The 25,421-nt window shown below is 41.1% G+C and overlaps 1 protein-coding gene across 3 annotated transcripts in view; it reads right to left on the reverse strand.

Moving 5' to 3' along the window:
- Positions 1–25,421, reverse strand: part of afap1 (actin filament associated protein 1) — a 324,257-nt gene that overhangs the window by 76,408 nt on the left and 222,428 nt on the right. For all 3 annotated transcript variants that reach the window (XM_069926525.1, XM_069926526.1, XM_069926524.1), the window contains exons 4-6: positions 8,407–8,518; positions 3,766–3,977; positions 803–982 (exon numbers count right to left, since the gene is read on the reverse strand). In XM_069926525.1, coding sequence (XP_069782626.1) covers positions 803–982; positions 3,766–3,977; positions 8,407–8,518 — 504 coding nt within the window. The remainder of the gene's footprint in view (positions 1–802; positions 983–3,765; positions 3,978–8,406; positions 8,519–25,421) is intronic.

Genomic DNA, 25,421 nt, shown 5'->3' on the forward strand with positions numbered 1-25,421 from the left:
TTGATTGAGGTGTACAAAATTATGAGGGAGATGGATAGAGTAAATGGAAGAAGGCTTTTTCCACTGAGTGTAGCTGAGATACAAACCAGAGGACATAGGTTGAGGGTGAAAGTGGAAAGGTTTAGGGGGAACGAGAGGGGGAACTGCTTTGCACAGTGAGTAGTGGGAGTGTGGAACGAGCTGCCAGCTGAAGTGGTGAATGCGGGCTCAATTTTAATTTTAAGAAAAATTTGGACAGGTACATGAATGGGAGAGGTATGGAGGGCTGTGGGCTGAGTGCAAGTCAGTGGGACTAGGTAGAATAATAATTCGGTACAGACCAGAAGGGTCAAATGGCCTGTTTTCTGTGCTGTAATGCTCTATGTTTCCACTGTGTGAAAAGAAAATGGAATTTGTGTAGCCTTCAGGTAAATGAGTGCTTAATGATTGACACAGATTTGATGGGCCAAAGGGCCTGTTTAACTGGTGTATGATTCTATCATTCCTTGAAACAAACTCATATACCAGTTATACACTGAGCCAGATAATCACCTGATTTATTTTCCATTACATTTGTAGTTAAAAACAAAATCAGAAGAAAACTCCTCATCAAGCTTTTTTTTAAATTTTGCCACATTCCATCAAAACAACCGAAGCCTACTGTTTCCACAGGCCTGTCCACATCTCCTGAAGCAGAGTGTGGTAGAGCCTGCCACCATCAATTCTGCAGGGGCTGATTTTTCCAATTATAACGGTAGGTTGGGATAGCAATCATAGATGAACATTTTCAACAGGACTGTATGATAACTACACGCACTCCTACCTTCAGCCACTCCTCGGCTTGCTCTTTGCTCTGCACAGCCAGCACCAACATGTCTGCTCCTTGCTGGGTGATTCGCAGTTCATGCTTTTTCCTTTTGCTGTCTTTAGGAATATAGGACACATTGTGGGCTGTCAGCAGTAACTCCATCTGAGGCTGATGGTCTTTTGAACTTTTATAGCACTGAAATCAAACAGTAAATCCCAAATTAATTATTAATTTCTGCACAGGTTTCAGAATATCGTGATGAATGATTGACAGTGTACATCTCCTTGAGCAATTGCCACCATTTCCTATAATAAAGTAACATCATGGTGCTGTTTGCAGCATCAAGGTCACAGAGCAATTTGCAGGTCTTCGAAGAACAACTCTTTACTGATCCAAAACACCAGGTAATGCACAGAGTCAGAATCAGATTCTTAGAATCAGGATCAGAATTGATTGTCGTAAGAAAGTCACAAAATTTGTTGCTTTGCGGCAGTATCACAGTGTAATCCATAGAACATTACGGAACAGAAACAGGCCCCTTTGGCCCTTCTAGTCTGGGTCGGACCATTTTTTTTACCTAGTCCCACTGATCTGCACCTAGCCCATCTCCCATCCACGCACCTGTCCAACTTCTTCTTAAATGATAAAATTGGGCCTGCATTTAACACTTCAGCTGGCAACTCGTTCCACACCCCCATCCCTCTCTGTGTGAAGTTCCCCCTAAATTTTCCCCTTAACTTATGTCCTCTGGTTTGTATCTCAGTGGAAAAAGCCTACCTACATTTACTCTATCTATTCCCCTCATGATTTTAAAAATTCTAACAAATCTCTCCTCATTTTTCTATGCTCCAGGGTAAAAAGTCCTGATTTTTTTTAACCTTTCCCCGTAACTCAGTTCCTGAAGTCCAGGCAACAATCCTAGTAAATCTTCTCTGCACTTTTTCTATCTTATTGATATCTTTCCTGTAGATGGGTGACCAAAATCGCACATATTACTCCAAATTTGGCCTCACCAATGTCTTACACAATTTACCTTAACATTCCCAACTCCAACATTCATATAAATATAAACAACCTTATAAAAATAAATTAAAATAGTGCACGGAAAGTCAAAGTAAGGCAGGGTCTTGAGTTCATTGATTATTCAGGAATCTGATGGCAGCGGGGAAGCTGTCCTTGTGCCGCTGAGTGCTCATCTTTCTCGAAGGTAGCAGAGTGAAGAGGGCATGGCCTGGGTGATGGGGGTTCATGAGGATAGAGGCTGCTTTCTTAAGACACCGCCTCTTGTAAATGGAGTGAAGATTGGTACCCATGATGTTTGCAGGCCAAGTTAACAAGTCTCTAAAATGTTTTCTTGTCCTGAGCATAGGCACCTCCATACCAGACAGTGATGCAACCAGCCAGAATTGAGCAGTTAAACAGATGGGATCTGGAAAGATCAGGAGAATGCCCCTGTAGACCATCAGAAGGTTTTCGATGTGTTATAATCTGGAGCCAATAGTCAACCTGAGGCCCAGGTCAGATGGAGAAAAAGGAACCTTGGAGACGTACTGAAAGGCCCTGCAATGAGACACCTTTCTTTTTTAGTTAAAGAAGATTGAAAAAGCTTTTGTGGACAAAAGACGACACAAATGTATCAAGTAGAATAGCCCTGTAACTATGCAACGTGGATCAAAAGGTTCCAGATCTGGTCTAAACTAACTTGGAGAGTTAAAGCTGCACATTGTTTTAAATTTAAATTTTAAATTAGACATACAGCATAGTAACAGGCCCTTTCGGCCAATGAGCCCATACTGCCCAATTACACTCAATTGACCTACAACCTCAGTTATTTTTGAATGGCAAGGGGAAACCAGAGCGCCCGGAGGAAACCTACGCAAACTCCTTATTGACAGTGCTAGATTTGAACCTGGGTCGCTGGCGCTGGAACAGCTTTGCGCTAACTGCTATGCTAACTGTGCTGCCTTCTTTTACTCTCACCTTCTCTGATAAGAAAGGGGAAATTAACTGTGGTTCAATAATCCTTGACAGAAGGTACAAACATCTGATCCCAATGCAACAAAATGATTGCTCAGATGACATTAACCCTCATTTGCATGAGTTATGTAAGCCCCCCTCCCCCTTTGAAATGCAGTCCATCCACAATGCCAATTCCCTTACAATTCCTGAAGATGTGTGGATTGATTAGATTAATTCTCCATATGTACATAGCCCTTGGTATAGGTGGGTTATGGAATTGAACGTGGAGAGATTGTAGAGAAAATTAGTGAGGAAATGGGAAGTAAAATAGAACATGCAATAAATACTCAGCTGACCAGGCTGCACCTATGGGAAGAGAAACAGATTTTCAGCTTGAGGACAAGTACGAATTTTGGAGCATATATACATTGTACAATAAACTCATCATTAGGTATAATATACAGTGAAAACCCTGTTACTGGTATTCAAGCAACTGGCAGTCTTAAGCAGCTGGCAAATAAAAATAAGTAAAAAAAATGTTTAAAACTTCCGTGCCTCGTCATTAGCTTGCCAATCATGCAACACGCAATCTCAAACAACTGGAAAATACACTTATCCAGCATCTACCAATCTACATAGGTGCTGGACACCAGGGTTTTTCCCTCATTTACACACTCGCGTGTATGTACTGTATACCATTGACTTGATAGATCAAATGGCCTCTTTCCATACCATGAAAGAATATGGTAATAATATGATCGGGCATCTGTGGCAAAAAATATCACCACTGAGGAAAAGGAGAGTTCCAGCAAAGCAGCATGGCGATAACAAACAGTCCGAGAACCAAGGAGATTCTGGTTAATTCAAACACACCTTATTAGTTCTGGCACAGTATTGATATTAAATGCCTGGAAACAAATCCCCACACATCCTCTCACACTCTGCACTTTGACCCAAGAGGTCAAGAGTGGAAAGTCAGATTGCATTTCACTACCAGAATAAAACCAAAATAAGCCTACCAGTAGTTTGTTGTCTTTAATGACACAGAATTGTTTTGTCCACTGTCCAAAACGTTTCTTACGCAGAAGAAAAGCACAGATCTTGGCGTCCTTCACCAAGTCCATTGAGGCCTCCTCAGATGGCCATTGATGTCTCAGTTTCTTTCCTTTCCCATCCTCCTCATCTTCATCATATGATTCATAGGAGCTGCTCATGGCATCTGAATCGTAGTCTGTAAGAAAAGTCAATGCAGGAAAGTCGTCTCAAGAGAGCCATTTGTTCCTAACAGTTTGTTTTTAATTGTTAATACAATAAGGCACAACCTGCCTCCCTCAATCTGCAGGTAAATTATTTAATTTTCCCTTGAAACTTTGCAAGAGACTTGGCAATATCTATATTGAACTGAGTTTCCATCTCCCATGAAAATTCAGAGCACCCAAAACCAAATTTATTCCATTCTGATGCTTATCTGAATTTGATATGCTGAAAGACATAAAAGGATTAATAATGGAGCAAGTTTTTTGTCCTATTAGAATGTCCTGTTCAAATAATGATGACCTAGAAATGAATTTACATAAAGCCAAAAGGAAATACACTTTGCGAAGTTGAAAACCACACTAAAGCAAATTATGTTTATATTTTTATCTGTATGTCCCAATTTTTGGACAAAGTTTTCATTAAATCAGATCAGATATTATTTATTGTCATGTAATAAAACAGAAATGTGATATGACATGAAATTGCCCTTTTGTTTGCTGTAAGACAGTGAAAGATTCGCCTGGTGCCTCTTCCAGTGAGAGAAAGAGAAGCAAAAGAGAGTCACGGAGTGGTCTTCGATTCCCTTCCAGTGCTCCTGCGGCTTCAGCAGCTGCACACATCTCCTATTCAGCTCAAAGTATCGGCAACTCAAACCCAGATCCAAACCTCCGACACGATGAGAAAGCCTTCAGCATCCAGGGCCCTAAAGGAGCCCTTCTTGCCCTCGACGCCCTGTCAAACACTGGTTCTGATCCCTAATTCTCATATTGACTATATATTTGTGCAGCATCAAACTCACTGAAATAAGGTCAACAATCCTGCAATGCTCAAACTTCTTCAGCAAGATTTTCAACCAAAATGGTCTGAATGAAACCAGTTGCTATTAGCCAACAGAAGAATCAGATTTTACTACAAGGCTCAGAAGCAACATACCTGCACACCCAGACCATCCAAAGAACACAGTTCTGGTCAGCGGGAGTATAAGTAAGCTGAGCCATTGATCCCTTGAAAAGCAGTAATAAGGAGGCTTCATTTTATTTTCCAAAGATATTTACAAATGCGAGTGGAGATACGTTGGGACTGAAAGTACAGTTTACTTTAAAGGTGGCAGTTTCCAAAAGATCTTCATCAGGTATAAATTGGTAGATTGGTATACCTCAAGGCAGGGAGGATTGATGGGACTGATAACTTCAGGTATGAAAGAATGGGCTAAAAAATAAACTTTCATGAAGCTCTCATAACTCAATGCCAGGTCCCATAAGACTGTTTCTTTCATCTGTGTGGGATTTGACTCTCTCAAAGTAATATTAAACAGAGCTACTCACCAATAATGACTGGAAGCATTTCTGGAAAAAAGTCTCAAATATTTTTCAATATAAACAGAGGTCTTAGAATAGTTTTTACGTTTCTGAGATGATTAGGCAAGTCGGCAACGCGGCCTCTTCACAGCCAGCTCCTTTTTTTAAGAGGTGAAGGGCTTCTGGTCACAAAATGCCTTGAATGACTTGGGGTTTTAAAACTTTGCTTTGTTTTGAGCATTACAAATATAAATTTCATTTGATAGGAAGACTTCTATCATTTTCCAGACGTTTAATCTTGCATGCACAATTTTCAGCTATTTCTGTTCAATTCAGACATTTGCAGACAGACAGCACAATACTATTCTGTCAATTTTACAAGCAATACCTTGTCTATTTTTATGCTTGTGAATTTTGAGAGAGACTCTGACAGCTGTTTGTATATATGATTTATTTTTTATTACTTATGGGAAAAGTTTAGGGATTTTTTGGAGAAGATACAGGGTCATTGTCTGTATATTTCATTCTATTTGTGAATGGAATTTCAGAGATAAATGGTTGAATTTTACCAGCACTTTGTCTCCAGATTTTCAAGTCTGATTGTTCCGATTCAATTGTGAGCAGGTCATTTTCAAAAGCAGCCCCCGGTTCAACAATGATTTTAGCAAGAATAAAACTATGTTACTTTAACCCAGTGGTTCTCAACCTTTTTCTTTCCACTCACATACCACTTTAAGTATTCCCTATGCCATAGGTGCTCTGCGATTAGTAAGGGATTAATTAAGGTGGTATGTGAGTGGAAAGAAAATTTGAAAACCACTGTTTTAATCATTCCTAATTAACTTGTGCACGTGTTCATAACGCCATAGAAATGGGTCAATGACAATTTTTCTCAAGCAAAATAGTTCAGTAACAATTGGATCTAGAGCAGTGATTCTCAACCTTCCCTTCCCACACACATACCACCTTAAGCAATCCATTATGAATCACAGAGCACCAATGGCATAGGGACTACTTAAAGAGGTATGTAAGATGAAAGAAAAAGGTTGAGAACCACTACATTAAACTTACTCAAATTCATTGCTGTGGATATATTTTCAGATTTGAATTTCACGGTACTTTAAGTTACATTTAGCAATAACTTCAATCTGTCATTCACAATTTTCTAGAACCGATCAAGTATCATAACTGCACAATTTATCAAGTATTATTTTATATTGCCACCGAAGATCTGTACATGATTAATGGCAAGGTTCTTAACAGTGTGGAGGAACAGAAAGATCTTGGGGTCCAGGTCCATAGATCCCTCGAGGTTGCCATGTAAGTTGATAAGGTGGTTAAGAAGGCATATGATGTGTTAGCCTTCACTAGTCAGGGAATTGAGTTCAAGAGCTGTGAGGTAATGGTACACCTCTATAAAATTCTGGTCAGACCACAAATGGAGTACGTACTGCATTCAGTTCTGGTCATCTTATTACAGGAAGGATATAGATTCTTTGAAGAGGTGTACAGGAGATTTACCAGGATGTTTTCTGGAGTGGAGAACTGGTGCTTAAAAGAGCTGGTGCTTTTTTATTTGGAGTGATGAAGGCTGAAAGAGGATTTAATAAAGATATATAAAAATATGAGGGGCATTGATTGGGTGGACAAGCAGCAGCTTTTTCCTGCAGCAACAATAACGATATCAGAGGATAGTGGTTTAAGGTGAGTGGAGGAAAGTTTAGGGGAGATGTAAAAGGTCATTTTTTTTACTCAAAGAGGGATGGGTGCCAGGGTGGTGGTAGAGGATGGTACAATAGGGACATTCAAAATACTCTTATATTGGCACATAGATGGAAGAAAAATAGATGGCTATGGGTGGGATGTAGGGAAATATTAGGTTGTTTAGTAGTAGATTTACACAGGTCAGCACAACATTGTGGGCCGAAGGGCCTGTACTGCGCTGTAATGTTTCTTAATTTTGTTTTCATTTAAATTTTAGACATACAGAAGAGCAAAAGGCCCTTTCTGCCCATGAGTCCATACTGCTCAATTACACCCAATTGATCTACAATCCCAGTACATTTCGAATGGTGGGAGCAAACCAGAACCCCAGGGAAATCCCACGCAGACACGGGGAGAACATAAACTCCTTACAGACAGCACGGGATTCAAACCCCAGACTCGATTATTGGTGCTGTAAAAGCATTAGACTAACCGCTACACTAACGGTGCCATCCTAATAGCCAGGCTATCAATTAATAATCCATTTAGTTACTGCACTTGATCTTAGCCAAAAAGTGATGATATTCCACTGTTATTACCAAATTAAACACATACAGAAAGCCCCTCTTTAAATAAAGCATCTTCATAGCATATATTTTTAATATTTTTTAATATGTTTAGAATAGAATTCAAGCTGTTATATTTTCCTGTACTTTCACATGTACAATTGTGGTGGTAAAATATTGGTGCACATATTTTAAGTTAGGTGCAGAGTAAATACTTTTTCTAATCATCATGGCCCATCCCTTCACGAGCGAAGATGAACACAGTGCCTTGTAGCTCTTCTGCCCTCAAAGAATTTTTTGTAGTTGTTGACACATTGTGATGTGCCACTGCGAATCGCGGAACGGCATGCAGTGCGATTTTTTGCGAGATCCTCCCAGTCAGTATGGTTGACATGGAATGACTGGAGGTCACGCCTGATTACGACTTTGTAGCGAAGACGTGGGCGGCCAACAGGGCGGGGAGCATCTGATAGCCCACCATAGAGGAGAACTTTGGGCAATCGGCCGTCCTCCATACGGACAATGTGGCCAGCCCACCGCAGGCGGCGAGCGCGGATGATTGAGTAGAGGTCCATACTTCCCGTCTTCTCCAGGACTTGAACGTTTGTGACTCTGTCGCGCCATGAGTAGCATAGGATGGATCTGAGACATTGGAAATGGTATGTGTTAAGGTGGTGTTCTTGCTTTCTGTATGTGACCCAGGATTCACAGCCGTGGAGAAGAGTACTCAGCATGTAGGCCTCATAGACTAATCTACAAATGCTTCAATACTCAAAGGATTAAGTGAAGCAAATCAGAAATATATGCTGACGTTGACACCGTACTGTAGATTTACCTCGAGAAGTGATGTATTCTGGAGCTTTCCCTGGACTCAGCGGGACTGCTTCCTCATAATATCCTTCAGGCAAGGAAGAAGTTGGCAGTGGGGGTGGGCTATTATCTAATGGCTGAAAGACACAAAGAAAAGGTATTAGCCCAGCTAATGCAGGTTCCCATCAGCAATCATTTGCTGTTTTGCCTGAAATAACTTTCCATAGAACATAAACTACAGCCAGTCTGGTTTTATAAAAATGCATTTATAGTTAATGTTGAACCTAACTCAGTTATATCATTGGAACACAAGTCAAATATGTCATCCTTAATCTGAATCAACAATTTTGTCCAAAAGCCTCAGAAACTGACATATTGATTAAATGCAAAGTTTTGTTATCTCAATTTGATAGCTGAATAGTTGTACAAATGATCTTGTAAAATACAAGGGAGGGAGAGAAAATAGAACAAAAATATTTTTTTGAAAAGCATGAAAAAAATAATAACACTTCAAATACTAAATTTGCTCGAGATAATAAAGTGGGCAGGGGATTTGCTGGAGTCTGTCCAAACGGGGAAGAACACATGGAAGAAGAAACTGAGTTTTGTAGCATGCTTCTGAACGCGCCATGCCCGAAGCAGCGACCCGGCACCGAGAGCTCACGGTCCACACAGCCGGCCGAGATGGGATACGGTCTTCGAAGTCAGCGCCCGACTCAGCAGCACGCGGCTGCAGTGCCCCACTCCGATGGGCTGGCCAGCGGCAGCCTATCGGGTGGAACTAGGGAAGCAGCCACACCTGGGGATGAGAGGGGCTCAGTGATTGGCCGCTCCCTGGGAAGCACTAAACAATCAATCCCAGGAAGCAGATCGTAAAGCCACCAGTCGGGTGGAATGATGACGCCAGAGATGGGCTTCTGAGCCCTTCTTAAGCAGAGCTGCCAACACAATAAATCAGTGTTGAATTCATTCCTGTAGTGTGTGTCTCTTCTTTGAGCCTAACCTCTCCAGCAGCAGCATCTGCTACAGTTTTTATCTTTTTTTTAAAAAAAGCTGACTTTGGATAAATAAATAAATAGATATTTTTGGAGTGTAGCCTTGTAATTTCTTTTTTCCCTTCATCTAGCTCCTATCCACAGCACACAGCATTCCAAGCAGTTAAGGCCAATGCGGTCTATTTCCAATGGCCCTTTAAAGCCTCTTCATCTGGCTGCAAAAGGTGCAGATATGATTCAACAGGCATTAAATTCCTTCTTGCTATGAAGTCTCTCTTTAATCATATTAACTGTAGGAATTACAACTATCGACATGCTGCATAAATTCTTGCTAACTGTTGAAAGCTACTGGAGTGAAGTGTGGCCATGATCAGGAACAGCTCATAGGGATTTCTTCTAGCTATGGTATATTTCACTAAGACTGAAAATAACAGCCTGACGTGACCCTCTTAAAAGCAGGTAGAGTTATTATAAACAGTTGCAGGTGGGGTTTCACGGAATATGTACAAAGAACAAACCTGCGATTTGAATGTTATTTCTTATCCACGTATCACAGAGCTCTGTTTGACTTGCTGCTGTGAAATGCTACAATGCCATCCCTGTCACTTCCAATATCCATAAAGCAGTAAAGAAGAGGTCAGGTATCATTCGCTATCGCCCATCTGCAGACTCATGCCTGCATATGGGAGAACATTTCTTTCATCTTGGCCTGCCACTTCTTAGATCTATGTCCATCACCCTTGACATGTTTTGCAGAGGGTTAAGATGCCCCTGAAAGTTCATCAAAGGTTACTGAATGTTTGCCCCTCTATATCACAGCCCACTTTGACCATTCTATTCCTTTGAAATTCCCACACATTAGTTTCTTTCTTTGCTAAGATTATTACCCGCGATCCTAGTGTGTAGCATCTGAAGATGAGAAGATGATAAGCAAATGTGATCACACCAAAAACTGAATGTTATTTTTCATTTAGGGTAAAGTAGACTGAAGTGAAAGTGCCTACACCTGAAGAAACAAAAGCAAGCACAAATTCATTGCGTAAGATAATCCCTAAATATTAAATCAAAGTGGGAAGCTTGGGATAACTCTGACAGAGTGCAGGCACATGGTCTTCTCTGCTTGCCAAGAGCTTCAGCAATCTTGCACACACCCATCCTGCTCTTACTCCCTTCAACTCCCTTCCCTTTCTTGCCTACTGAAATACAATTCTGTTTTGACCCTCTTGACTTTCTTGTTAAACACAAGAATACTTCAATTCAGTGGTTACTTGTCATTTGCAGGCTCTTGGCCAGGATCTGAGAGGGTGATGGTGATAAGGAATGCCCTTAACTAGTGCAGGGACCCTCATCCCTGAATTTATTAGCCATAGATAATTCCCTCTGAAAACAAGGAGGACTAAATTGTAAAAGAGACCCAAGATATTCAACAATGACTCAAAATTATAGGCGGGGGGGCGGGGGGCTTCAGATTTAAAAGAATAAGAGCTGAACTCATTGAAACTTATTCATTTTTTAGAGGACTCAACAAGGAGAATGTTTCCCCTCACTGAGGATTCTGGAACCAGGAATCACTGCCTTAAAATAAGGAGAGATTTGTTTACTTAAATGATGACACTTGCTTTGAAAAGGAGAATTCAATGGCACCAATGAGAATCCCTGCAGAAGCTGCCGTCCCTATGACATCTGTTTCAGTGGCCAACATCAGAATATCTTTCAAAACGGAGAACCCTAGCAAGGTGTCGGGCCAATCTGTGCCAACCAACTAGCCGGAGTGTTCACGACCTTTTCCTGTCTCTCACGGCTGCAGTCAGAGGTTCATAAGGGCATCAATTGTGCCAGAGCCTAACAAGAGCTGGGTGAGCTGCTTCAATAACTATTGCCCATTAGCACTCACATCAAGTGTGATGAAATGCTTTGAGAGGTTGGTCAAGTCCAGAATTAACTCATACCCACTGCAATTTCTTTACCGCCATAATATGTCCAATATCATTGACCCTGGATCATCTGACAACAGCAACACGAGCACCAGGCTGCTTTTCATCAATTACAGTTCAACACCATCATCCCCTCAGTACTGGTCAGCAAGCTGCAAAACCTAGGCCCCTGCAACTGGGTCCTTGACCTTTTCATCAGAAGACCACAGTCAGGGCAAATCAGTAACCACATTTTCTCCTCGATGACAATCTACACAGGTGCACCTCAAGGATGCGTGCTTAGCCCACTGTTCTACTCACTCTATACCCATGACTGGGAGGCTAGGCACAATTCAAATGCCATTTATAAATTTGCCGTTGACACCATGGTTGTCGGAAGAATCACTGACGGCAATGAAGTAGCGTACAAAAATGAGATACATCAGCTAATTCAGTGGTGTCACAGTAATATCCTTGCATTGACTGTTAGCAAAACTAAGGAATTGATTGTGGACTTCAGGAAGTGGAAACACAACACAAATCAGTCCTCATCAGCAGTGGAAAGGGTAGGGAACTTCAAATTCCAGGGTGTCAATGTCTCTGAAGACCTATCCTTGGGCCATCATGCCAATGCAATCATGAAGGCTTGCCAGCGACTATATTTCATTAAGAGTCTGAGGAGATTTGGTACGTCACCAAAGACTCTTGCAAATTTCTGCAGGTGTACCATGGAGCGCATTCTGACTGGTTGCATCACTGGTGCTAATGCTAATTCAAATTTATCGCAATTTTACGCCTGTAAAGCACAATCTTTCTTTGGCTTGGTTTGTGGATGAAGATTTATGGAGGGGGTAAAAGTCCACGTCGGCTGCAGGCTCGTTTGTGGCTGACAAGTCCGATGCGGGACAGGCAGACACGGTTGCAGCGGCTGCAGGGGAAAATTGGTTGGTTGGGGTTGGGTGTTGGGTTTTTCCTCCTTTGCCTTTTGTCAGTGAGGTGGGCTCTGCGGTCTTCTTCAAAGGAGGTTGCTGCCCGTCAAACTGTGAGGCGCCAAGATGCACGGTTTGAGGCGATATCAGCCCACTGGCGGTGGTCAATGTGGCAGGCACCAAGAGATTTCTTTAGGCAGTCCTTGTACCTTTTCTTTGGTGCACCTCTGTCATGGTGGCCAGTGGAGAGCTCGCCATATAACACGATCTTGGGAAGGCGATGGTCCTCCATTCTGGAGACGTGACCCACCCAGCGCAGCAGGATCTTCAGCAGCGTGGACTCGATGCTGTCGACCTCTGCCATCTCGAGTACTTCGACGTTAGGCACAATACTGCTGCCACAAAACTACAAATTTTGTGACACATGTTCATGACAATAAACCTGATTCTGATTCTGATTTTAATGAATCTGTGTAATCCTTCATCCAAAATGGCTTTGGGCATTCAGTCATTGACTCTATTCAAAATTGAGATCAATAGATTTCTGGATATGGGAAGAATCAATGGATTTGTAAATGGGGGAGGAAAATGAAGTAAGAAATCACCTAAGACATAGTTGAATCTCAGAGCAGGTTCAAAGCGGTTGAGATGGCCTAACTTCTGCTCTTATAATCTCAGAAATATAGTAAACTTCCTGTTATCCAGAATCCAAGCAACCGGCAAAAATAAAATCACAAAAAATAAATAAGTTAAAAAATGGAAGTTAAAAATTGGCGCACCTTGCAGTTAGTTTGTCAATCTCGCAACATGCAATCTCATGCAACTGGCGGATACACTTATCCAGCATCTAACAATCTCCATAGGTGCAGATACTGCATATCACAAATAATAAACAATGTTTTCATGGTTTTGCTCGCTATAGAAAGTAACGAAGTCACCATCATAAGTGTGACTTGCACACTTGCGTAAATGGACTAACACAGCTGATGAAGGAAACGGTTTAACAACTAAAACTAAAACCACCAGCTCCCTTATATGTTTTCAAATACAGAGATGAGGGCAGAGATGCAAGGAAAAGGCAAACAGGAAAATAATTTGACTATAGGTATTGGAAATAAAGTCCTCGTCATGCAGTACAGAAATTTTTCAGGCAAGTCCATGCTGACCACCTCATCGAGCAGCATGAGGACTGTAGCCTCCTGTGCTTTTGTGATTCACAACTCTGATTCGACCACAATTGAAATAGAGTAAAACTACTGGTATCCAGAATTCAAGCAACCAGCAACCGACAAAAAATATCAAGGATAATAAATTTTAAAAATTAAAATAAATAAGAATAAAATAATAGGTAAAAATATGCAAGTTTAAAATTGTAAAAGTAAAAGTTCTCTGAAGTAAACCATTGATGAAGAGGGGAGCAAATATTCAACCGGCAGAGTCCCTTTGTCATACTTTGCTTGTTGCATATGTTTGAATAAAGTTGGGTTTGAATAAAATGGTGCCATCCAGGATGAAGAGCTGGTTGATGCCGCTCGCATTTGGGGTGACTCCCTTAAAGAATCTTCTTATCCCTGCTTAGTAAAAGTCATCATAGTCAAATGCTTTATTGTAAACTTGGGGGAAGGAGGGGCTTAATTATAATGTTATTGTAAATCTTTCGAGTTACTCCGTCGAGGGGGAGGAACCTGCAGATGCAACAACGGTTAAACATTTTCAAAGAATGTGACTGAAAATAAAGTAAAATGTTTTAAGGATTATATAATCATGCAGGTGAAGTTTGTTCAATGTAAGCACGGTGGAGCATTTTTGTCCTTTGTCTCTTAAACTCTTTATTCTTAATGCAGGTGCATTAGTTTGGCATTGGAAGAGTAATTCTCAAACAACCAGAAAATACATTTATCTGGCATCTACCAGTCCTCATAGATGCTGGTTATAACTGTATTGTGTTCAGTTCTGGTCACCTCATTATAGGAAGGAAGCTTTGAAGAGGGTGCAGATGAGATTTATCAAGATGTTGCCTGGATTGGAGAATATGTCTATGAGGCAAGGTTAACAAAGCTAGGAATGTTCAGAGAGAAGGTGACTTTATAGAGGTCTACAAGTCTCTGAGAGCATAGATAGGGTGGACAGCCAGCATCCCATGGCAAGAATAACAAAGACAAGAGGACATCTGTACAAGCCGAGGAGAAGAAAAAAGTCAGGAGCAAGCTTCTTTACAGAGTTGTGGGTGCCTGAAATGCATTGCCAGGGTTAGAAGTGGAGGCTGGTACAACAGGGACTTCTAAAAGACTCTTCGATAGGAACATGGGATGAAGAAAAATAGAGAGTTTTGGGTATAAGGAAGGGAAGCTTTAGTTTGTTGATCAGATTTATATAGGTCAACATAACATCATGGGGTGAAAGGGCTGTGCTGTGCTGTAATGATGTATGTTTTGTGTTCATCTAGAAACTACTATCGCAGCCTCCTCTGCTCCAAGGAAAACAAACCCAGACCAAGAAAGCTCCAAGGAAAACAAATCAGCCGGTTCAGACATATTGCTAACGTGTTACTGCACTCTAAATACCTTGCCCTGATGCTGAGCCAGACAAAGTAGGAACACCCTAGAAAATCAATAAGCTCTGAATCACAAAGACCCCTGCTGAAAAATGGACTTCTCAGAGCCAAGTAACATTACAGCTGTTGTCAAAGTTGTCTTCTAGCCAACAATCTAAGCTGACATATAAAATATTAATGGGTGAAGTACAAGAAGATTAGATCCCATTGGCCAAAACTTGCATCAGTAACCTTCAAAGTCTAATATTACAGGCAAATAAGTGGCAATGTTCTCTTCTTTGTCGTACTTGTCAAATGGATGCTCAAACACGACTGTCCAATTAATGTGCATTACTTCACTTTAAAGAGATAGTAGAAGAAAATAACTTCTTATATGGCAAAAATTTCATGTGAACTCTTTTAAATTCTGCCAATGGGGTATTGGAGATTTTTCAGTATGGTGCCAGGCTCATGTCCATATATTTCATGTAACCTTATGACATAGAAGGAGGCATTTCAACCCATCAAGACTATGCTGGGTCTGAGACCAATCCCATCATATTTAAGATTTATTGTCAGGGTACATACATACAATCCTGAGATTCCTTTAGCCTGCAGGCACAGCAGAATTGTTACCAATTGGTAGTGCAAAAATTAACTGTGCACAGCGAAAACATGTAAACAAATAAAAGAAATGTCAACAGATAATGAATGTAAACAACTGACTGCAATACAGAGATAACAAAGAAAATTAATAAAGTGCACGAGTCCTTAAATGAGTCCCTGATGGAGTTTGTTGTTGAGGAGTCTGATGGTGGAGGGGTAGCAGCTGTTCCTGAACCTGGTGGTGTGAGTCTTGTGGCACCTGCACCTCTTTCCTGATGGCAGCAGTGAGAACAGTATGTGTCCTGGGAGGTGAGGATCTTTGATGATTGCTGCTATTCTCCAATGGCAGTGCTCCGTGTTGATGTACTCAATAGTGGGGAGGAATCCTGTAATGTCCTGAGCTGTATCCACTACCTTTTGGAGCACTTTTACTCTCAGGGGTATTGGTGTTTCCATACTAGACCATGATACAGTTGGTGAGCACACTTTCCACCACACCTCTGTAGAAATTTGCCAGGGTTTCTGGTATCATACCAAACCTCTGCAAACTCCTAAGGAAGTACTTAAAATGCTCATTCAGGTAATCACAACTTCCAGTTGATATTCTGTCTATTTTGATGATGTCAAGTTCAACAAAATATCCTCTCAATCTTCTTTACAGAACCTTCAATTACCAGAAAAAAAAAAGGATTTATCAGGGCAAGTAATCTAGCCACAAGAAACAGCAGATTTCTTATTTTTTTTTTGTCTTAGGTTTCATCTCATTTAAACCATCGGTCAAACAGGTCAAGTATTTGCAAGGATATCGTTTCCATCGAACTTTTTCACTTCACCAGATTAAAACATTCAAGGAACATCTCAATGAAGATTTTATTTTAAATTGTAATTAAAAGACCACAAAAAAAATTGGCTTCCTGCTAATAAGAACCAGACACCAAGTAAACACATTTTGAGACCCCTCCAATTTAGGAGCTGGCATTGTGGTCCAATTTGTGAGTGAGAATTAATTTGGATGGATGACTTGATGAAGAGATGCAAGAAATCAAATAACTTTGCACATATGTTATTATACACATAACTCTCACAACCAATACCCTGTGGTCTTTTAAACTGCATAATTGGTTTTCACCCAGATTACTAGTTTAAATATGAAGGAAGCTCAAGGCCCCTACCTGGAACAACTGGAAAACTGCATGGAAACTTAGCACATTCCAGGGACATGTGACATGTTTTAGAAACTAATAGCTTGCTTTTCTTTATCGCGTTGTGCTCATGTGCCATTTTAACTCAGATACTGTATTTTACAGCCTCATTAGCAAACAGAAAACATTAAAGGAAAATGTTTGCAAAGCCACTTTGGGAAAACAATAAATCACTTCCATCTGTCTTTGAGAAGTTTGGCCAAAACCATTTACAGCACTGACAAAAATGCCCCTATTATTCAGTATTCCAGCTATATTGCTGACATGGTTTTCAATTGCATTTCCATACACAACTATGGTGACCACAAGAGCACAGTCACTGTCAACTCCTCAATTAAGTTCAGCAAAACACCACATAATTTTCATTTAATGTATGCCATTAAAAATTCAAATACTAATTTCATAAAGATATGGGGCCCTTTTATGGACTATTACCATAATCTAAGATTTGAGTGTTGTAACCTTTGATGCTGTGCTGTCTATTTCCAGGTTATCGTCGCTTGATACCCACATGTTAGTTTATTTTCCCCCAACCTTGTACAGTGGTTGGGGTTTTGAATTAATGGGGTTTTGTTTTTTCTTTCTTTTTTTGTAATTTGTATTTCAATATACAATTATACAGTTTAATTTTTGTATTATTGTAAACTTCAATAAAAATATCTTAAAAAGAAAGTTTTCATTTAATTACTCAAGATTGTAGATACTATTTCATTATTGAGATTATGTGATCTCTTTAATCCTTGCACCAGTTCCCAGTTTTTACTCATTGGACCACTTATTTTCAAGGCAAAGTGAGTAAGATCCATAATGTAGAACATTTGTTATGTTAACCTTAGCCAGCTGTTTGTAACAATGCAAATGTGGTTTCCTCGAGGCACTCTGATTTCCCAATGTGACATGCCAGTGTATTTGCTGAGCCAATCCTCCAAAATAAATGATACGTTTTTTCTAAAAGCTGGAACCCAAATGGTCTTTTGGGAATTAATTCCTTCCCACTTGGTTGGAAAGTCTGTTGCCAGAGAGTTGCCTTGCACTTAAAAATCAGGAGATCACATTTCTTAAACAGTGGAGACAACTACCAACATTCTTTAAGAGAATTTAGCACAACTTAATCATCCAGAGATTTAATCTTGGGACATTTCATAAAGGGTACTGAACATCAATGTTTTAAATGTTCTTATCAACCCTCCTTGTCATTTTCTCAAAATTCTCCTGAATATCAATCAACTTATACACAATCTTCCCTTCACAAATCCATATTGATTGCTTTCGATATACTTCTGCAATGTTAAATATTTCCCCATCCCAAGCTGAATAATATACAGTAGTTACCCAAATTATCTCTTCATTTGAAAGCAACATCACCACTTTACTTGTCTTCTACAGTTAAAGAGGATAGCAAAATCTTATGCTATTTTGTCTCTTGTCTGTTAAGTGGCTGGAGTTTATTTTATCAGACTGGAGGCTTTTTAGATGTTAGGCCCAATCAATAAGTCCTCACCTCACTCTGCATTTTTTATTTCTAATATTCCATGTGCTTCCTCTTTCATGTCAATACTTACATCGACTTCGCCTCTGCAAACAGAAATAACAGAAATGCCAAGTATTCATTCACAATATTGACATCTTTTGCCATTTGAGTCTCTCTTCAGACCTAGTCACTTATCTCAAACAGAGTGTAGTGTATCTAAGTTTGCAGATGACAAATTGAGTGGAAAATCAAATTGTGAAGAGGATGCAAAGAGTTTATAGGGAGATATAGAGAGGTTAAGTGAGTGGGCAACAATCTGGGAGATGGAGTACAATGTTGGTAAATGTGACGTTATCCACTTTGGAACAAAATGGAAGATCAGATTATTATTTAAATGGAAAGCGATTTCAGCATGCTGCCGTGCAGAAGGGCTTGGGAGTGCTTATGCATGAATCATAAAAAGTTGGTTTGCAGGTGCAGTAGGCTATCAAGAAGGCAAATTGAATGCTGGTCTTCAATGCTAGAGGGATGGAATTTAAAAGCAGGGAGATTATGCTGCATCTGTACAAGGTACTGGTGAGGCCACATCTGGAGTACTGCATGCAGTTCTGGTCTTCTTACTTGAGGAAGGGTGTATTCAGTTTGGAGGTGGTGCAGAGGAGGTTCACCAGTTTGATTCCAGAGATGAAGGGGTTGGCCTATGAGGAGAGATTGAGTCGCCTGGGACTCTATTCACTGAAATTTGGAAGAATGAGAGGGGATCTTATAGAAACATATAAAATTATGAAAGGCATAGATAAGATAGCAGTAAGCAAGTTGTTTCCTTTGGTAGGGGAGACCAGAACTAGGAGACATAGCCTCAAGGTTCAGGGTAGTAGATTTAGGATGGGGATGGGGAAGATTTGCTTTTTCCAGAGGGTGGTGAATCTGTGGAATTCGCTGCCCATTGAATCAGTACAGGCTAACTCTGTGAATATATTTAAGACAAGATTGGCTAGATTTTTATGTAGTAAGGGAATTAAGGGATATGGAGGAAAGGCAGGTAAGTGGATATGGGCCTGTCATCAGATTGGCCAAGATCTCATTGAATGGCAGAGCAGGCATGTCAGGCCAATGGCCGACTCCTGCTCCTATTTCTTATGTTCCTATGTTTTTAATGCAGAAACAGGGGGACCATGGGGTCCAAATTCATTGATCTCTCAAGGTTGCCGTAAAGGTTGATAGGATGGTGAAAAAGACATGATACACTGCGCTTCATTAGTCAGGGGATTGAGTTCAAAAGCTGTGAGGTAATGGTGCAGCTCTATAAAACTCTGGTTAGACCACACATGGAATGTTGTGTTCGAATCTGGTCACCTCATTATAGGAAGTATGTGGAAGCTTTGGAGAGGGTGGAGGGTGCAGAGGAGATTTACTAGAATGTTGCCAGAATTGGAGAAAGTGTTTTATGAGGCAAAGAAGGATGAGAGGTGATTTAATAGAGGTCTGCAAGATTATGAGAGGGATTGATAGGTTGGACAGCCAATGCCTTTTTCCTAGGACAAAAGTAGCAAATATCAGAGGATATCTGCATATGGGGAGGGGAGGAATGTTTTGAGGAGATATCAGTGGTAAATTTTTACACAGAGTAGTGAGGGTGATGTACCGACATTTTCAGGAGTGGTGATGGATGCTGGTACAACAGGGTCATTTAAAAGATGGTTAGACAGGCTCATGGATGCTATAAAAATAGAGGGTTGTGGGTGTGAGATAGTTGAGTAGGTTTATTTAGGTTGGCACAACGTTGTCGACTGAAGAGCCTGAACCGTGTTGTAATATTCTATGTTCTAAATAGCTGTTTACATTCCACTTTAATAAAGCTGTCCTTAAATGGCTATTCAATCTTTTTTTGCTTTTAGCAACTGTGCTAAATCCCACTGAACTGTGACTACCATCGTGCATGCATACTCTTTCCATTTACCTGAGTTCATTTTATAAAACTAAGTTTTCTATTGCCCCTGTTATTGTCTTGACCATGTACTTTTATATACCAACCCCTCGGACCGCAAGACCCTGCAGAGGAGAGTGAAGTCAGTGGAAAAGATCACTGGGGGCTCTCTTCCTACCACGAAGGACACCTACAACACGAAAGGTAACAAACATTATGAATGACTCCACACACCCCTCGTGTAAACTGTTCTCCCTTGTGCCGTCTGGTAGGAGGATCGTAGGACTCGGGTCATTGCGTCCAGAGGGGGCAACAGTTTTCTCCCCCAAGCCATCAGGCTTCTGAATTCCCAGAACATAGTATACCCGTGGACTTTTACTGTATACGTCTTAATATTTCAATGTGTTTAACTTCTATTCTAATTTATATTTATGTAAATATGCTCTGTGGTCCTGGAGAAATACTATCTCGTCTTTACTCTGCGTGCATGGTATGAATAATAAAGGTGACTTGACTTTTTAAAAAAATCAGTATTCTGCATCTTTAATAGGCATCACGTTGAGAACTAATCCTGCTGTAATCTTAGATATACCTCCTTGCCATATTTTCCCTTGGTCTTTGTTCCTAGAGGCATACATAGCGTCACTGAGTTGTAAAGCATGGAAGGAAGTCGTTCGGCTCATCTCTTCCAATCCGACCTAGTGTTCAACTGCACTTGCCACATTTGCCTGCATTTGGACGATATCCTTTCCTATCTATGTACTTGACTCAATGTCCTTGAAAGTTTTTAATTGTTCCTGCCTCCTCCACTTTTTCTAGCAGCCTGTTCCACAGACCCACCACCCTTTGTATTGAAAATGGTGTCCCTTTGTCCCCTTTTAAATCTTTCCCTTCTTCACCTTACATCTATGCCCTCTAGTTTTAGATTCTCCTCCCTTGGGAAACTTACTTTAACTATGCCTCTCAAGATTTTACATAAGGTCCCTGCCCTCTTGGGACAAAAGTCCCATTCTAACCAGCCTCTCCTTATAACTCAAGACTATCAGCCCTGCTAGCATTCTCTGCACTCCTTTCCAACTTAATCATATCTTTCCTAAAGCGATGCGACCAGTCCTGCACACAACGCAATACACAAGCCCACGGCACATGCTCCAGTCAAACTCCAATGTGCAAACCCTCTGTGCCTGCGCCAATTGAAGTCTAACGCATGTGCACAGGAATCAAGATGGCCACTCCCAGCCTATTTCCCGGGATGCCGAATAACAAGGTAAGAACGTACATTTTGGGTCTTACATGCCCTGTATCACTGTTATAGTTTGTCAAATACAGCATAATCCATGGAAATTTTATATATTTTTTAAAAAATTCGGTCGTATGTGCGGATGAACGTAAGTCAAGTAGGCCGTAAATTGGGGAGTACCTGTACTACAAGTGTGTTCTCACCAATATCTTTCACAGTGATGTCCAAATTCCTGGACTCGATGTCCTGATCATTGAAGACAAGCACCTTCATCACCATCCTGTTTATTCACGTTGCCTGTACCCTTAGGTCTCTCTTTTGTACAAAAGTCTCCATTACTGCACAAGGCTAACTGGTTTAACATATCAAAATGCAACATCTCACCCTTATCTAAGCTAAATTCTTTCAGCACTCTTTCCCAGTTGATCTGAATCCTGCTGTAATTTTAAGGCCCTTTTATAAAGCAAAAAATCCAAATGTAAAGGCAAAGATTCTAACCCTCACGTTGAAAAATTTACCTTCATAAATGGTCCACGAGTGGCTGCAAGGTGGCGACTCCAATTCCTCTCCAAGGTCATGCTAGAGGTGGAGTAGTGCACTCCACCTCACTGCATAAGGGTACATCCGCTGCAAGTGGCTGGCTAAGGGGTGGGCTGATGATGTCGTGATGATGCCATCAGCCCACGACCCAGTTCACTTTTCTCTCTCCCACTCATTTACCCCTCTCCCTCCATGACCCCCTCAGGGCAGGTGCAGGAGCCGTCAGGGCAGGGGTGGCCGGACTGGCAGAGCAATCAGAGGGCAGTTGGGGTGGGCTGAGACCTCACCTCGCCATTCTGGGAAACGCAGAGCGGTTCCAACTGCATGGGGGATTATGGGTAAGGAAGACAGCTATTACTCTGCCGCGTATTTATGACAGGCGGCGCAACGGCAACAGTCGCCTCGCCTACAGTAGATTCGGACTAAGCACCGAGGTGCCTCTCCACATAAAAGCATGCTGAAGCAGCCTTAAAAGGCTGCTCCATAAACAGGTAAGTTTAAAATTTTTATCCATGTTTTAAGCTGGACTCGAAGCAGAGGCTCGGCAATAAAAACAGTTTAGAAAGCCTTCTTCACTCTTCACTGTACCATCAATTTTGGTGTCGTCTGCAAACTTTATGTCTCTTTGCACTTTTCACCCTTCATCCCCTATGACGGAATAGAACTTGGACTTGGCTGGAACTATTCTCCCAAAAGGCATGGTTCTTGAAGAAACAATGAGAAGTTGGAAGAACTCAGCATCCATGGGTAAAAATGGTCAGTCAGTGTTTGGGTCAGGACCCTTTATCTTTCAGAGATAAATGATGGGTATGGAACAAATTGCACTCTGGGGTCTTCTCCTTTATGTGCCTAGTTCACCTGGGTCTGATTAATAGTTCCTGCTATACTGAATTGTTAAATTAAGTAATAATTATTTTATCTTTAACTTAACTTTTTTTCCATTTGGTTTCCATACCAAACAGAATCTCTTTCCCCTCTGTACCTAATTATTTCTATCCCAGACAGCGGTGGAGACTGAATCATTAAATATGGGAAAAAAATTGAGACAGACATGTTTTTTTTTAAACTCAAAGGGGGGGTCAAGGATTATGAGAAAAGGGAAGAAACTGAAGCCAAGGTGCTGGTGGAGCAAGGTGAAGGGTCTTCCTTTTTATCCTCTTAGATGTGGTTTTACGCATAATTACAGTGAACACTGGGGAGATTTCACATTTTCTATTTGAGCATTAAACATGCATATCTGCCCTGCTGCTGTGGTTTCTCTAGCTATTACCCAAGTTGCCAAAGGAGATCTTCTAAATAGGAAAAATATTAATTTGATACATCAGCATTTAATTGTCCATTGAATCTTATTGAGGCATTTTTACTTTTAATCTTAGGATGATATAATTTCAATGAGCAAATGTTATTTGTGCATTAGTTCAGTTCCACTGTGATCCCATGCTGAGGCAAAAATAGCTTTGGAATTGCAATATCTAATGTTGCAATAATCAAATTAAATATATTGGGAATGGAAGCAAAAGGGAGGGAAAAACTACCTAAACGTAACCTTAATATCAGCAAGAACTTCATCCAAAGGATCAATAGGTAGAATAGGTATATTAGTGGAAACAGAAACCTGAGGGCTCACTCAGTAACGAGGTAATTTTTTTAAAATGTAAGTTTTTAAATTTAGACATACAGCACGGTAACAGGCCATTTCTGCCCACGAGTCCGTGCTGCCCAATTTACATCCAATTAACCTACACCCCTGGTGCGTTTCAAACTGGAGGGGTGGAAACCGGAGCCCCCGGAGAAAACCCACGCAGACACAGGGAGAACAACAGCGCAGGAATTGAACCCCATCCTGGCATTGCAAAGGTGTTGCACTAAATGCTACGCCAACCGTGGTGCCCATTCTCCAAACGGGAGCAGCTGAAAGATGCTGCGTGTGGGGTGGAAGGGTCCTCAATGATTTTGCGTGCCCTCTTCAGTCAACAATCTCGGAAGATCACGTTGAGGGGTAAGGGAGATTCCAATGATCCTCTCTGCCCTGTGGTCCTTTGGATTGACAGATGATCCATTTCTCTGCAGCAACTGTACCACACTGTGATGCAGCTGGCCAGGACACTCTCAATAGAACTCTTGTAGCAGGTTGACACAATGGTGGCCGGTAGCCTTGCCTGCTTCAGTCTTCTCAGAAAGTGCAGACACTGTTGTGCCTTCTTGACAAGTGAGGACAGGTTGTGATTCCATGATAGGTCACTAGTCTTTCTTTCTTTGGCTTGACTTCGCGGACGAAGATTTATGGAGGGGGTAAATGTCCACGTCAGCTGGAGGCTCATTTGTGGCTGACAAGTCCGATGCGGGACAGGCAGACACGGTTGCAGCGGTTGCAGGGGAAAATTGGTTGGTTGGGGTTGGGTGTTTTTCACACCATATCACAGGATTTTCCACCTCTTCTTTGTAGTGTGACTCATTGTTGTTGCTGATGAGGCCAACTACTGTTGTGTCATCTGAAAACTTGATGACACTTTTGGAGATGGATCTGGCATGAACAGAGCAGGCTGAGCACATTGTCCTGAGGAGTGCCAGTGCTCAGCTTGATGGTGGTCAACGTTCTGCTACCGATCCGGACAGACTCTGGTCTGTCCGTTAGGAAGTCCATAATCCTGCAACAGAGAGGGGTGTTGAGTCCCAGTCTTCTCCACTAGCCTCTAGGAAATGATTGTATTAAATGCCAAGGTGAAGCCAATGATGCCTGGCATTGTTCTCCAGGTGGGTCTGGACAGAGTGAAGGGAAAAGGCTATAGCATCATCTATAGGCAAAATGAAATGACTCCAGTGTCTCTCGAGATGTGCTTTGATGCGTTCCATCACCTGACGCTCTGATGTAGTATAATTGCTTTCAGTTTTCGGCAATCCAGGATCTGCAATTTTTTTGGCTTTTGCATACCTGCTGTAAAATGACAGACCCATTCACTTGAATGTGGATTTCAGTTAATGGAAGAAAATTAGGAATAAATGAAGTTACTTTTTAAAGCCTGTTTGATATTTTAAGCAATTTTATCAACTTCCCTAAATATTTCAATACTTTTATTGATGTTTATTTCTCTTTAATGTTGTTTATAGGTTTCTCAATATTAGACATTTAATAACAGTGAGATATCCTGAGGTCTCTGATATTTTGCAAAGGTGGGACAAGGCTTTGTCATCTGCCAAGGTGTTCTACATTCACCCATTATGACTCTCAGCTTGTTTACTGCTTGGTTCCAAGCCTTTTGGAGGCCTTAGGATCAGACTTCCAGATGCAGAGAAGATTGAGATGGAGCCCACTCGGGACAATCTGGTCAAATGCCTTCAAATAACCAATGGGCCAAGCAGCATCCAGGGGTAGAAATGGTCAGTCAATGGTTTGGGTCAGGACCCTTCTAATTCGTTTAACAAGTTGCTCTTTCAGTCTCCAGACATTCCTAAATGGGAACACAAGAAATACCGATGTGGATTTTTGGATGATTACAGTGAATCTATTTGCAGCAATGTCTGTATATAAGATGTAATTATTTCCTGCAGATAAAGGCTAAAAGTTTAGTTGCCTTTATTGAGACAGAGGCAGAGAAAGTTGAACTTGTAATTTGTGATGGTCTACATGTTTTTATGAACTGAAAACAGCACCTCCCAGCAAGTTTCGGGATTGTATGAATAGAC

Source organism: Narcine bancroftii, chromosome 3, assembly GCF_036971445.1.
Source record: "Narcine bancroftii isolate sNarBan1 chromosome 3, sNarBan1.hap1, whole genome shotgun sequence".
In the NCBI taxonomy this organism is placed as follows: domain Eukaryota; kingdom Metazoa; phylum Chordata; class Chondrichthyes; order Torpediniformes; family Narcinidae; genus Narcine; species Narcine bancroftii.